The sequence below is a fragment of the Tamandua tetradactyla genome, chromosome 13 (genome assembly GCF_023851605.1).
Source record: "Tamandua tetradactyla isolate mTamTet1 chromosome 13, mTamTet1.pri, whole genome shotgun sequence".
NCBI classification, from domain to species: Eukaryota; Metazoa; Chordata; class Mammalia; order Pilosa; family Myrmecophagidae; genus Tamandua; species Tamandua tetradactyla.
Window position 1 is genome coordinate 65505142 of NC_135339.1, and position 15007 is coordinate 65520148.

General features: G+C 53.9%; 1 protein-coding gene across 5 annotated transcripts in view; it reads left to right on the top strand.

Moving 5' to 3' along the window:
* The window catches only part of NEURL1 (neuralized E3 ubiquitin protein ligase 1), a 63767-nt gene that overhangs the window by 22124 nt on the left and 26636 nt on the right, over positions 1–15007 (top strand). Inside the window, exon 1 of one of the 5 annotated variants that reach the window (XM_077125926.1) lies at positions 9811–9961. The exons of the other annotated variants lie outside the window; for them this stretch is intronic. Within the exon in view, the coding sequence (XP_076982041.1) occupies positions 9928–9961 (34 nt within the window). The 5' untranslated portion in view covers positions 9811–9927. Of the gene's footprint in view, positions 1–9810; positions 9962–15007 lie in introns of those variants that run through there. 5 annotated transcript variants of the gene reach the window in all.

The window sequence follows — 15007 nt, forward strand, 5'->3', positions numbered from 1 at the left end:
CACATTATCCAGTGCTGGGGTCTCTGGAGGCTTACTGGATACCAGACTCCAACAGCTGGAGGGAAGGAGCAAGAAACGAATCTCCAGGGGAATGGCATGGGTGAGAAGCCTGAGATACATTACTGGAAAGAGAGGAAAAGAAAGCTGGAGCAGTGGATGGCTGTGCAAACTGGGAGATGAGGAGGCTTCAGGAAACAGCTCCAGGGCAGAAAATGGGTTTTCTGTCATTGCATTCATGCTGTGATGGCCACCTTTCTCAGGCCATCCATCTTGGACTATCCTGTTGGCAGAAAGACCACCGTCTTGACAGCCACCTTCAGCTAGGCACACCTGAGCTCAGGTTCCTGCACTGAGCTAGTTACATGTCCATTGTCTTCAGGCCTTCAGGGACTAAGAGCTTCTGCTTTGGAGCTGCTGCATGATGGCATGTGAGATCATCTGGGGTTGGGGTCAGGGACTCTATCTAGGGCTAGGGCTAGATATGCAGCGGCAGGGAACAGAGTTAGTTTGTGGTCTCAATGGGGATGGAAACTGGTGGCTTCTCCTGAGAGGCCCAAATGGCCAAGGTTCTCTCTGCTCCAGGTCATGTTCCCCAGGCAGGGGACACAGAGGTGAAATAGTTCAGTGGTTGGACCTCAGGTCAGTCACCTTTGCTCTGAAGAACAGAAGTTCCTATTTCAGAGCCCAACTGAGCCCTCCACTCCTGAAAAGCTCCTGCCATCCCTTTCTCTTTTGAGAGCATTTTCATATTTTTGTCTTCTGCCCCCGCCTCCCATATCCCCAGTTTGGGAGTGTGCCTGGAGTCTGCTGGGTGGGGCCTGGGGATGGGTGCTGCAATGCACGGCAGGGACTTAGGCAGGCAGGCTAATGACTGTGGGTGCACTTCAGTCAAAGTCTAGAGTTAGCTACATTGGGGTCAGCGTGTTTTATATTCATGCCTGCACTGACCCTGGTCCCCTCAGACTGATGTTGCGTGGGTTTAATTAAAAGGCTCTGTTCTTAGGACAAACAAAGCCCTGGACCAGGAGTTTGAGATCAGGTTCTGGTCCCAGCCCTGGCACTTAATAAAACCTTGGCAATTCTTTTTAATTCCCATCTCTTTGAGTCTCTATTTTCTTCATCCGTTAAAAGTAAATACAGGCAGGCCACAGTGGCTCAACAGGCAGAGTTCTCACCTGCCATGTCGGAGACCTAAGTTCAATTCCTGATGCCTGCCCATGTGAAAAAACACACACACACACACAAAAGTAAATAAAAGCATGGAGGTGGGGATTAGTATTTTTCCTGCCACACCTGATGGGATGATTTTGCAGCTCCAGTGAGACTTTGATGAACTTGTTTCATAGCTTTTAAGACCTGGGCTGCCTTTATAACTATGCCAGTGAGTCACCCCCAGAGAACCTCTTTTATTGCTCAGTTGTGGCCTCTCTTTCAAAGCCAGCTTGGCAGATGAACTCACTGACCTCCCCCTACATGGTACATAACTTCCAGGGGGTATAAATCTCCCTGGCAACATGGGATCAGACTCCCAGGATGAGCTGGGCCCCAGCATCATGGGATTGAGAAAGCCTTCTTGACCAAAAGGGGGAAGAGAGAAATGGGACAAAATAAAGTCTCCGTGGCTGAGAGATTTCAGAATCAAGTGGTTACCCTGAAGGTTATTCTTATGCGTTATATAGATATTCCTTTTTAGTTTGTTGGAAGTACCTGTAACTGTTTGAACTGTAATCCAGTAGCCTTGATTCTTGAAGATGATCATATAAATATATACCTTCTACAATGTGACTGTGATTGTGAAAATCTTGTGGCCGAAACTCTCTTTAACCAGGGTATGGACAGATGAGTAAAAAATAAGGGCAAGAATAAATAAATAAATTATGGGGGTGGATAAGGGGTAAAAAAAGATTGGGTAGATTGCAACACTAGTGGTCATTGAGATGGAGGGATAAGGAGTATGGGATGTATGAGATTTTTCTTTTTTCTCTTTTATTTTTCTTTCTGGAGTGATGCAAGTGTTCTAAAAATGATCATGGTGATGAGTACACAACTATGTGATGATATTGTGACCCATTGTATACTTTGAATGGACCGTATGGTGTGTGAAGCTGTCTCAAAAAAAAAAAGACCTGGGCTGTTCTGAGAGAGCACATGGCAGGAAGGTGAGGCACTGGCTCTGGTGTCAGGTGGATGTATGTCCAATTCCCAGCCTCACTGCTTATTAGTTGAGTGATCTGGGCCAAGTATTCAACTTCCCGGAGCCTCAGTTTTCCCTCTAGGATGCTGAGTTCCCAGAGCTGCCCTCAGTTCTGGGGTTCCAGAGCAGGTGTATAAAGATGCTGGCAGCAGATGGAATTTTATAAATTTGGGTACTTACTGTTCTTAGTTCCTGAGTCAGTTTTGCAGGAGGATGTGCAGGGACCACTACTGTTGGGGTAGAGGCCCAGGCCATAGAGTACTGTGTGTGTGTTGGGGGGAGTTTGGGGGTGGCTGAGCCCAGTGGGGCTGAAGACTCTTGAAGGGGGCAGAACCCCCCGGAAGCTGGTGAAGCAGCCCTGAGCAGGGGCCTCTCCCTTGGGCTGGGCTTCTGGGGTCAGGCCCCCATGTGCCCTCAAACAGCCCCTGGGGCTCACGGTTCAGTTTCTCTGTCCTGTTGACTGGCTTCCTGGGGACCAACCCCAGCCCCTGGAGCCTGATCTGGCCTGGGGTTGTGTGGTCCCAGCCTGGTCCTCACTGAGAGGGACCCACGACAGCTGGGACTGCCTGTAACCTTGCCCCCACTCTCCTGGTTGGCTGCACCCTACGGTGGTTAAGAATGTAGGCTCAGGAGGCCAGCTGACCTGAGGTCAGTCCTAACTCGACCATTTCCTAGCTGCATGCCTATCATAAAGAGCTCAGGTCACCAGTATCACTTTGTGCATAGCACATCCTACGTGTCCCCCCTGTTCTGGGTGCATTCCATGGATCAACTAATCTCTGCCATAGCCCTAGGAGGTGGGCACTATGGCTACCAACCCCTATTTTTCAGCTGAGGAAATGGATGCCAAATCAGTGTGAGAAGGGCTTGAACCCAGACAGTCTGAGGCAGTGGCTGCTGTAACTGCCTTCTGTCCTGTGAACACTGAGTGGTGGCTGCAAGCCACTGGTGTTGTCCAATCACCTCTGGGTCTCCTGGAATTGCCCCAGCCTGAAGGCCTGGGCCTTTGTTAGCTCCCGCACCGTGACTCTCTTCTGCCCAAAGTCTGAGCCCAAATGGAGTGTGAAGCTCCTGCAATAGGCAGGAGGTAGGGCCAGGGCACAGGGAACCGAGTCAGCTGGTCGGGGGCTCTGCTATTCCCCTTTGAGCCAGACCTGGGAGAGGCAGGAAGCAAGAGAGAGCTGGGGGAAGCAGGGCTCCTCAGAGGCAGGAGGGGGTGGGGGCAAAGGAGACCCAGGGCGTCCTCCAGGCTAGGGGTGGTTCCAGCTGGCTGGGGGCTGGGCACAGGAAGGGGTAGGCACTGGGGCTCTTGGCAGAACTGTGGAGCCTGAAGGTGTGGAGGGTGGGATGGGCGTGGGGGGTGGGCAGGGAGGGAGAGTGAAGTGGGGAGGAGGGGGGTTGGTTCCTGCCTGCAGTAGAGGAAGTTAACCTTCTGCCATCAGTTGCCAGCTTTTCTCATAATCCGGGCAGGTCCAGCTGGGACCAATCGAGTGTGTTTACGCATCTCTGATGGACGAGGCCCATGCGTGTTCTAGCACATGTGTCCTGCCTACTGGGTCAGCCTGGGTTTCCTCATCTCTCTGCCTCCCCTCCCCCCATACATATCTCATCATCTGCTCTTTCTCACCTTCCTCAGCAAGGTTATAATTTAGGGAAAACTCATGAATTCAGACCCTGGTTGATTATTACCTGTGATCACTGGGACAAGGGGCTGGCTTAAAGTATATATTTAGTGCTGGACTATTTCCTGCATCTTAAGTCGCTTGTGGGAACCCCTCCAGGTTCCACCTGACTCCCCAGTTCTCTAGGGCTCTAAATAGGCAGCAACATCAATAGACACAGCTGTTATTATGTATTGAGCCAAGCACTGTGCCTTACAGACGTGTGTTGTTCAGTCCTCACAAGTGCCTTGAGATATGTTATTTCCATGTTTAGGGAAGAGGATGTGGGGGCTCAGAGAAGTCCAGAAGCTTGTGTGGTGCCCACCTGACCTTGGGCCAGAGCTCCCATCCTCCACCTGGGTGGGGTAGGCACCTCCATCCACACTTCCTGCCTAGTGACATAGATCTTATCAGAGGCACATGTTTGCTTCCAGCTGTGGGCTCTGTAGGCGTGGGCTCCATCTGGCACACTCTGTCTTGGGAATAGAAACCTGGTTTCTTCCTGATTTTTCCTTTCTGCTTGGCATGGACAATGACCCCTCTGGTCAGTGCAGGCTGGCCTTTAGACCCTTACCTGGGGAGCATGAGTAGGTGTGTTGTGGGATGATCTGAGAAAGGGCTTCTTGGCAATGAGCCTGGGGCTTGGGAGGGCTGCCCAGCTCCAGGCTGTTTTCTCAGATTCCCTTTCAGTCTCCACCCCTGCCTCTGCACCTGTTGTATTCCCATCATCCTGGGTGGCTGGCATCTGTCACTGCTGGGGCACCTGTCCCAGCCCAGAGGACACCCTGTGGGCTCCCTGGCTGTTGTTTCTCTGCAGCACACACCCTCTCTGTCTCTGTCTTTTTGTGGGCCTGTGTCATCTCTTCTCTCTCTTCCAGAATCTAGCAGTGGCCTCCATTCTCATCCAGGTTCTGGACATGGGGTGGGATTCTTCCGCTTTGGGGTGGGATTCCCTGCTCCTCATTCTCCAGCCACAGGGTTAAAAGCCCAGCCTAGTAGGGTAGGGAGGATGGCACTGGCCCCAAATGCCATGTGACTCATCAGCTCAATCGAATTCTCCCTTGTTGTTGATTTTTAAAACACTACAGCAACCAGCAACTTTCCACCAGGGCTGCTTCCCCTCCCTGACCTCTCTTTATAGGCCTCTCCAGACACAGCCCCCCAAAGAGAAGTTATCCCCTCTCCCTTGTCCAGTTTTTACCTTCTATGCCTCCCAATGCCCTGACCTGTATGCCATATTAAACACTAGAAGCACCTGGGTTCAAGTCCTCCTTATCCTAGACCCACAGTGTGACTTGGAAAAGTCTCTATAACTTACTAGACCTTGTGGCTACATCTGTAAAATGGGCATGATACTTCTTTGCCTGCCTGAAGGTAGGAGCTGGACTCAATGGTCTCTTGACACTCCTTCCCCTCAGAGTTCTTGGAGTCTATGATTCTGATGGTTTCCATGGTCCAGTGAATTAGTTCCATATTCCAAGTCTGCAGTTTCTGGGTCTGTCTTAGACTTTAAGTTCTGAGAGGGCTGGGTTCAGTCTTGGGATGAGGGCACCCTGAGGCTGCTCCCTGGGGGACATGGATGAGAAAGGACTTGGTGAGGGAAGTGTTGAGCTGGGTAGCCCACCATGGAAGCCAAGATGGCACCCCAGAGAGAAGATCAGTTGGCAGAAAGGAGTCAGGGGACAGGGAGATGACAGGGAGAGGAGGGAGAATTCTGGTTGGAGGGAAGTGTCACAAGAGCTGATTGCATTCATAGAGCTATGGAGGTGGGTTCCCAGATAAAGCCACAGAGCAGATGCAGGAATTGTCCTGGTTGGGGACTGAAGCTCAGAAAGGATTTCTGTCAGATCGGTGAGCTTCCAAGGGTGCATCTACTCCTGCTTTCTGCCTGTGGGGTTTGACGTATCACAGCCCCCACCCAGGTCATGATGGGTCTCCTTTCTCTAGGGTTTCCAGGATGGGATCTCTGGTGCCTCGTGGCCAACCACTAGCAGACAGGAAGTACAGCTGTGTGCCTGCCCACAGTTTCCCCTGTCTTCCTTGGGATATCACCCTCTGTCCGCTGGAAAATAAGTAGGCTCTGTCTCCACATAAAACCCTTTTGATTCCTTAAGGATAAGGCTCATTGTCCTTGTCTTCTCTTCCCCAAGCAAGAGGAGCCCTTGCCCATTGACCTTTTTTGGATAGAACCTAGGTTTTGATGTCAGGTAGTTCTGGGTTTGAACCCTGGCTTGGCACTTTTGTTCAGTGTAACTTCTCTGTGCCTCAATTTTATAGCTTGAAGATGGGGGTGATTATAACTTCTGAAGGGACGCTGTGGTTATGTATGTGAAATATTTAGCATAGTGCCTGGCACATAGAAAGTGTTCAATAAATGGTAGCACTTGTAGGCTTTTTAAGTAGATTTTCTGATAGACTTTCCATTTCCCTTTCACATCCTTTCCAAAGTATGGTTACAGTACAGTGCTCTGAGATAATTTAGCAAGAGCCCAAAGAATCTCCTTCTTCTGTCCCAGGATGGCTTCTGCTACGTCCTTGTCCAGCTTCCCTGTGATAAACTTGGCTCCTCAAAGGCAGTATTGGGACTTGTTCACCAGTCATGGCTCTGGTGCCTGATCCATAGTTGACCCTCAGCGAATGCTTGATGAATGAAAGCACCATGTAGGTCAGTGGTTTTCTAATTCCCTTTAGTGACAGAATCCTTTTGCCAAGTGAAGTTTTATGTGATGCCTCAATGAATAAACCAAAGAGGGGCTGCAGATCTGGCTGCTACACCAAGGGGCTGCTTCCCCCATATAGAGCCCCAGACTCCATTCTGGGGGAGGAAACCTCAGGCGCAGGACACTGCCACTTGCTATTTAATTTGGGGAAGGGGATGTGTGGGAAGCAGACTTAGACAGGAGTCTGCCCTAAAACCCCATCAGACAGCAGTGCTGTGAAGGCCCCAGGCCGCCTCCCAGTTCTCTGCTCCATTCGCACAGGCTCTGTGAAGGTCACCTGCCCCCACTTGAGGGTCTCCCGGATTACGGAGCCCTTGCCCTGCCCCCATTCCTGTTAGTTACATTCTCACAATCTTGTATATGGAAAATGACATGAGTTCAGTTCTGTTCATCAGATAGTTTCTGAGTGCCTGCTCTGCAGGGATGTGACGCTAGGCCTGAGGGGAGGAGAGCAAGTCAGGTACAGGCCCAACCCTGCTGGATGGCGCTGCTTTCTGCAGCCTGGCGTCTCTTCCTCCTCCAGTACATTCTCCACACCGGAAGGCAGAGTGATCTTTTTAAAATTCAGGTCTGGTCTTGTTGCCTCCTAGCTGAAACCTGCCAGGATTTCAGCATATTACTCCTAGAAAAAGGCCAAATTCTCCAGGCCCTCTATTGTGTTCCCAGCCCACCTTTGCTCACCAGCCACAATTGCCCCAGGCTCCTCTTTTGCTCTCCCTCCTCCAGCCTTACCAGCCTTGCTTCTTGAATGTGTTGGACTCCCTCCAGCCACAGGGCCTTTGCACATGCTGTGCTCACTGGAACACTCTCTCTTCCCTAATCTACCTCCACAACACAAGGACATGCCCACTTACTCTTCAGATCTTGCCTTCACTGCATGACTTTCAGAAAAGTCTCTCCAGGGCCCCCTATAACCTTGCTCTTTCCTTTCAGAACACTTTTCTATGATTGTAATTAAAGTTCTTTAGTAAGACTACTTGAAAAAATGCCTGTTTCCCTCTAGATCATAGATTAGAGCCAGAGCCTGTCTATTGTTGATCACTATTGCATCCCCAGTGCATAGCTTAGTGTCTGGCACATAGTAGGTGCTCAGTAAATGTTGGTTGAGTTGAATTTAAGTTGTTGAGTTGCACCCAGGAAAAGCCAGGATAAGTGGACAAGGCCACAGCTGGGCCATGCTCTGTAAAATGGCATAATAAGATGACCTATCTCTTAGGGTTTTCGCAAGGATTTTATGTGCCTAGAACAGTGCCTGGCACACAGCATGTGTTGGCTAGTTTATGATTTTTATCCTGCCAAAGGAGTTTGGGTTATTTCCTCTTAATCAGACTGACTTGACCTCTCCCCCAACCTCCACCCCAGTGGACCAGGTCCATGTGCCAGGGAACGTGTGCACGTGTTGTGTCTGTAGAATGGTGGAAGGCACAACTTCTTCCTGGGAGAAGTCTCAGGCACAACTCCAGTCTGGGAGGAGAATTAGCATTCTGGACTTGCAGACAGTCCCACCCCAGGCCTGCCTGGCTCTCTGGTTGATAACCCTAAGCCAGGCTCAGACATCCCTCCCCACCTTTCCCTGGCCCTCTCTAGACCCATGCGTGGGTTGGGACCTGAGTGGCTCAGGCCCAGCCCATCTCCTTACAGTGCCCCAGACCCCCTGAGTTCCATCCCATATGGGGTAGCCCCACCTTTCCCTCGGCTCCTTCCCCAGCCCTAACTCCTCTGCTCTCCTGCCTGAGCCCTGGCCTCCATCCCCACCTGGACCTTCCTCTGGGAATCCAGATCCCTGAACATGAGGACAGAAGGGGCTGGGGCCCAGGAGGAGGGAGTTGTCTTAGGAGAGGTTCCAGCCCTAAGGAGGAACCTTGTCCCCAGACCTGGGCATGAGTCCGACTCTGCCACTGATCTGCTGTCCAGCTCTTTAGCCTCTCAGAGCCTCCACTTTCTTTCCTGTGGAATGGATGTCTAGTCCCTACCACATGGAATATGTCAGGGAGTGTAGGTATAGTATGTGGTACACAGCAAGTGCTCAATGCATACTTTGTGTGTTTGCCTAGGACTAGAGGGGCTGTTTACCGGACTCCCCTTCCCTCTCTGACTGCGCCTTTCCTTCTCTGGATAAAGAGAGCCAGGCTCTGCCCTTGAAGGTTTCTCCAGAAACTCTGTGTGAATCCATGGGTGTGCACGTGTTGAGTGTATGCACTGCAGTGTGTGTGAGTGTGTGTCTGTAAGGTGATAGGTATCTGAGTGTGCCCGAGCTTGCATGCCTATGCATGCCAGTGAGCCTGTGTTTGTGTGTGTACTGTGACATGTGTACATGGATCGTGTGGGTCTAGACATGTTGGTGTGGTGTGTGGGTGAAGGGACGATCTGGCGTGGGGGTAAAAGCAGGGATTCTGGTGGCAGACTGCTTGGGTTTGAATCTCAGCCCTGCCACTTTCAAGGCAGATAACCTCTGCTTTTCTCATTTGTAAGGTAAGAATAATAACGGAGCCTATTGACGACGGTTAATGGCGGCATCAGTTAGCTTGTGAGGATGGCAGGGGTTAAATAAGTAAAGCACTTGCATAGTGCCTGGCTGAAGAAAGAAGCTGGGTCGGCTCTTTGTACGACGGTCCACTCGTTAAACTGTAACCCCCCTGAGAGCAGGGCCACTGTCTGTCTTGCTCATCGTGGCACCCTCATCACTTAGCCCAGCGTCTGCATGTTGTGGGGACAGAACAACATGTGAAGAATGAATGGCTATAGGCTTGGGTGATTGGTCTGTGTAAGCCTGCGTCACTACATCCATGGAATTGTGTGTGTGTGTGTGTGTGTGTGGTCTGTGATGAGGTGTGTGATGGATAAAGGTGTGTATATGTGTGCATCTGGGTGCATGCATGTATGTGCATGCAAGCCTGCATGTTTGTGCATGCACATGTGTGTTTGTGCATGCTTGTGTGTGTGTTTGCGCGCTTGTGTGTGACTGCTTGGGCTGGGGCATCTCTAGCGCTTTCTGAAGCTATTTCAGGAAGCCTCCAGTCTCCTCCTCCTTATGTAAATAAACATGACAGATCCCATCGCCTGTACCAGCACGGGGAGGTGGGGGGAGCCTCCGGGAGTGGGTGGGAGCTGGGAGGCGGCTGTGAGCAGGGCCAGGGGGCGTGAGTGTGTGTGTGGCCGGCCTCGTGGGCGGGCCGTGTGCGAGAGGGAGCGCGTGGGGGCGTGGGAGGAGCCACCACTCCGCCCTGCCATGCCGATGCCGGCTGCTGACCGAGGGGGAGGAGGAGAGGGAGGAGGGGAGCCGGCGGCCAGGGCTGCTCGGTGACGAGGCCCGACAGCCAAACGAGGGTGGCAGTGCTGCCTGCTGCCCGTGATGGGGGGACAGATCACCCGGAACACCCTCCAAGGTAAGGCTCCGGGTGATGCCTGGGGGTCCAACCACCCCCCCGCCTGGGGACCACCTGGGGAGTTTTGGGCAGGAGGGAATGGTCATCCCCTCTACCTCTTCCCTGCTTGGTGGGCTCAGAGAGTGTGAGGAGGGGATGCCTTTGGGTGACAGACACAGGGGCAGGGGAAAGCAAGGGGGGCTGGGGAGAGCAGGAAGAGGGAGGCTTTTCCTGACAGCCAGCAGCAGGTCAGGCAGCTGTCTCCCCAGAAGGCTCCCGTCCTCTTACCTCCCCTGGGTCCTGACCAGCCCCCAGGGGGTTGTGAGTCCTGGGTGTCTATACCTCTCTCTCCCGGGACTGAGGCCGGCCACAGTTAGATAGCTGCCGGGGACCAGCTTGTGGGGCCTGGCTGGGCCGTGGAGGTCAGTGCCGTGTTCCCTTCTGGAGCCGTGGAGCGATGTGTGGGCACACATGGGTGTGCGCGAATGTCCGTGTGTGTCTGCGCTTGTGAGTGTGCACTGGCAGTGTCTGTGGGTGTGTACCATGCTGGCTTGTGTGTAAGCACTGGGTGTGCAAGTGACAGCCCTGGACACTGCCTGACCTCTGTGCCCAAAGCGTGTGCTCTGCTGGAGAGGCCGACCAACTTCTCACCCCTGGGGTTCATGCCCCCGGTCAGACAGACAGCGGGGAGGGGTGGGGGGCAGGCGCAGGGCTGGAGGGGAGGGGCCTCGATTGGCTTCCCATTCCCACCCCTGTGGCTGTCCCCGCGGCCCCTGGCTGTGGTCTTGTGTGCTTCTGTGCTGGGGGTGGGGTGGGGCTCTTTATCCTGGAGGGGAGCAGGGAGGGTCTGAGCTTGGGGACAGCAGCCTGGGGAGGGGTGTGGCAGTGTCCCCCTCACCGCCCCCCCAGAGGCCCTGGTGTTTCTGGCCCGGCCGGGCCATAGCTGGCCCCCCAGCCCACACTGGCGTCATGTGTTTTGGGAGCATGCAGCTGATGTTGTGGCATCAGAGCCGGAGGGGGAAGTCTTCCTGGGGACTCGCTTAGGCATTGCTGGGCCCCGAGAGGGGGTTCCTTGCAGTGGCTAGTGCTGGAACAGTGGGACTGACCTTGGGGGAGTCCCTGCCGCACTCCCCCGAGCCTGCCTCCTCTTCCTCGGCCTGGGTTTAGGAGTTCGGGTGGCCTCCATCTGCTGAGTCCAGGGGCACTGAGGAACCTGGGAGGGGCCCAGGAAGGAAGGAGGGTGGTGGCTGGATCCAGGGGGGAGTCATGGGGAGGCCGTGGCTGGGACTGCTGGGCAGGTGGCTTCTCCCTTCAGGCTTTGGGAGAGTAATTTCTAATTAAAATAGAAAAAGGCAGGGAAGGAGACACGGGAAAAGCAAACCATCGGCTCTCTTAAAAGGAAATGAATTTCATCCTGGGCGTGGAGGGCTAAGTGACAGATGGAAGGCCCTAGAAGACACATAATCTGGAGCCAGGCAGGGGCAGTGCCAGTGGCCGGGCCCTTGGCCTGAGACTCGGCTGAGCTGACCTAGGCCTGGCCCTGCCCGTCTGTGGAGTGGAGGCTCTTCTCAAGGCTCTTTGGCCCCAGTGGAGCCTGTTGGCAGAGGGTCTGGAGCAGACTGGCATTTTCCGCTGGAGTCAGACTCGGGCAAGCCCATGTCCTGTGAAGGACAGAGAGGCCCTCAGAGCAGACTTAGGATGTAGCATGCTGTCCACCAGCTACCCTGGAGCACTGGCTTCAGAGAGTAGTGAGGACCTCAAGTCTGCCAGCGTATGGCCATCGAGCTTAAACTCTGCGATGGACAGACATGTGCAGGCTCTGCCGCTTGCCTTGCAGTGTCACAAGGGCAAATGACTTCTCAAGCCTCAGTTTTCTCATCTGTTGATGGGGCTAATAATAGTACTCTCTTCCTAGGAAGGTTGTGAGGATTAAAAGAGATGATGTGAGAAGAGGAGTTGATCCGGGGAAAATCAAGAGGGCCTGGAGAGGGATTCTGAGGTCAGGAGAATTCTAGGAGCTGGGCTTCCAGCTGGGGGGCCACTGGCGAGTGCTAATCATGTGCCCCATCTGCCTTGGCCCCCACCCCCTTGCTGGGACCCCCTCCTCTGCTAAGCTGGCCCCGGCCTGTGGCTCAGCCTGCCCTCAGCGTCTGCCTGCTGCCCCCACCTTAGCCAGAGCCCCTGCTAGGTATCGTCACAGGAACATGCTCCCGCCCACACCCACTGGGACTCAAGCTGTAAGCACGCACACCCGAATGGCTCTGGGGTGGCCTCCTGGGTGGAGAGCTCAGGGAAGTGGGAGCTGTGGGCGGGTTACTCTTCCTGGGGGCTCCCAGCCTGATTCCTGAAGACAAAGCCATGTAACTCTTGGTTGCATTTCTACTGTGGACCTTGGGGTTTGGTTTGTTTCAAGCCAAAGATTCTTGGAGGCTGGGCTAACGTGGGAGGAGAGGAGAGGTGACTGATGAGGGGCCCGGCACCCCCTGGGGTTTATCTGGCCAGGTTTGTATGTGTGTTGGGTGTCTAATGACTGTTCCGGATTTCCCTGCTTGTGTACCTGTGTGACGTGGGTCTGTGTTGCCTGTGTGACCCCACACTGGTGGTGCCCTTTGCCTGTGACATGTCCTTGTGATTCTATAGATGCCTGTGTTTCTGCCTGAGTGTGTGTGTGTGTGTGTGTGTGTGTGTGTGGCTGAGGTTGGCTATTAGTGAGGAGCCAGGGCTCTCTGAGACCAGCCGAGCAGAGGACTGATGGGAGAATTATTCCCATTTGGAAAATGGTTTCAGCAGTTACATGCTTGATTTCTTTCATCCGGCAAATTTCCAGAGCTGTTCCCGGTCTTGTGGTCAGGATGACGGAGGCAGGGTGGGCAGCACACAGAGAGAGTTGGCAGTGGCGATGCTGGGCAGCTTCCCCTGCCCTGACTTCTCCTACCTTGCCCTGCCCTCCCCTCCCTTCCCCTCCCCTGTCCTCCCCCGCCCCCCCACCCACACCTGCCCTCAAGTCTCTCACACATATGCACCCACACATGTGAGTGGGGACACATGTCACCCCCAGGTTGGTCTCTGGACTCAACAGACCGGGAGGGGCAGGGACTTAAGAGCTTGATTCTCTGTCCTTTCACAGAGGGGGATGCTGTGGCCCAGACAGGGAAACATCTGATTGAGGTTGCAGAGTCGGTGGGCGGCACCGAGGGAAAGCCAGGCCTTTTCTCTTCCACAGCAGACTTCCCACTTCTCCTTTTGGGGTTTCTCAGTTCTCTTATAGGCAGCAAGGTGTGGGGGAGGCATCAAATGGCCTGTCAGGCCCCTGGACAGGTCAGACCCCCTGTCTTCCGGCCGCAGCTCTGGAGGCTCAGGCAGAGGTGCATCATGAACACAGGTGCACCCCCTCCCTGTTTGCACCCATGGGCTCTGGGAGCTCAGGGACGAGGCCTGTTTATCTCTGTCTCCCCTTAACTCCAGTGCCTGGCCCACAGTGGGCACAAAGTACATGCATGGTGGACCGAGAGAGAGGTGGGTTGGAGCATCAGAAGAGGTGAGATTTGAGTTGGGCAATGAAGCCAGGTCAGGTAAAGTGAGGCAGGTGTTTTTGGTGAGTTTGAATCTGTGCTCCATGCTTACTGGCCACATGACTTTGGGTCAGTCCCCTCATCTCTCTGAGCCTCAGTGTCTGATTCTGTCAATTCGGCGTGGTAAACTCAGTAGAAAAGATGACCGAGCTAATGGGCACAAAGGGCAGCGTGCCTGGCAACAGTGGCTCTGTAATGGGGTGTGCTGGTACAGCGGTCTCCATGGAGTTCCCTCCGGACTTGCGTGTGCTTGTGTCTGTGCATGTCCATGTGCCTGGCTGCCTCTAAGGACGAAGGCTGCAACCTTTGTGTCCCCCAGCCCTGGCCGGGCCCCCAGGACAGAATGTTCCCTGGGTGCTTATGTCCCGCACTAGGCACATCCCCATCTGTGCACACGAGTGAGTGTGGATTTGTGTCAGGGGCATTAGTGTGATGGGCTGAGGGATGTGTGGATTTATGGGTTTGGGCCTGGGCCAGGCCCCCCTCTTTCTCTTCGGCCTGCCTGAGGGTCTTTGGTGGGCAGGGGGAAGGGAGGAGGATCTGGTCCTTCTTTCAGCAGAGAGGAGGTTGGGAGGCACAGCTGTGCGCACATCTGGCTGCTGCAAATACCAGAGATTGGGTTGTTGCAGGATGTGAGGGAGCAGGAGGCTCAGTTTGGAGATTAACTGGCTCTGAAGGAGCCCATCCTGCTCCCTACCTGCCTCCCTCACCCACCACGTCATGGAGTCACCCAGTCTCCCAGGAGGCAGCAAGAACTGCTGTCTGCCTGGCCAGCCTCCCTGGTTGGAGATGGGGTGCTAACATGGCCCCTAGCCCTGAGCAGAGACAACAAGGGTATGTTCACGGGCTGCAGAGGACACGGAGAAACGGACTTGGGTGCGTGGAGGGTCCATGTAGAGGAGAGGGGGCTGAGCACCCTGCCAGCTAGCCGGGGCCCACTGAGGAGGTCTGGGCAGGAAACAGGTCTGAGTTCAGAGCCCATCTCTGCTGCTGACCAGCTCTGTAACCTTGGGCAAGCCATTTACCTCTCAAAGACTCTGTGTCCTTACCTGTAAAGTTGGGCTGTTGATATTGCCTTAGTTATCTATTGCTGAATAAAAAATTACCCTCAAACTTAGCAGCTTAAAACAACAAACGTGTTGTCTCACAGGTCCTGTGGGTCAGGAATCTGGAAATGGCTTAGCTCGGTGCCTCTGGCTCAGTGTTTGTCTTCAGGTTGTAGTCAGGTCGTCAGATGGGGCTGTGGTGTGTTCCGAGGGTTGATCTGAAGGCAGAACCACAGCGAGGCTCACTCAAGTGTTGTTGGCAGACCTTGGTGCCTTGCCACATGGGCTTCTCCAAGGGGCTGCCTCGTAGGCATGCTGCTGACTTCCCCCAGAGCGACCCAAGAGGAAGAGCAAAGAGTCACCGAGATGGAAGCCACCTTCTTTTCATAACCCAGTCTTGGACACGACGTCCCATGACTTCAGTTGTAATTCAGTTCACCAGAAGCTAG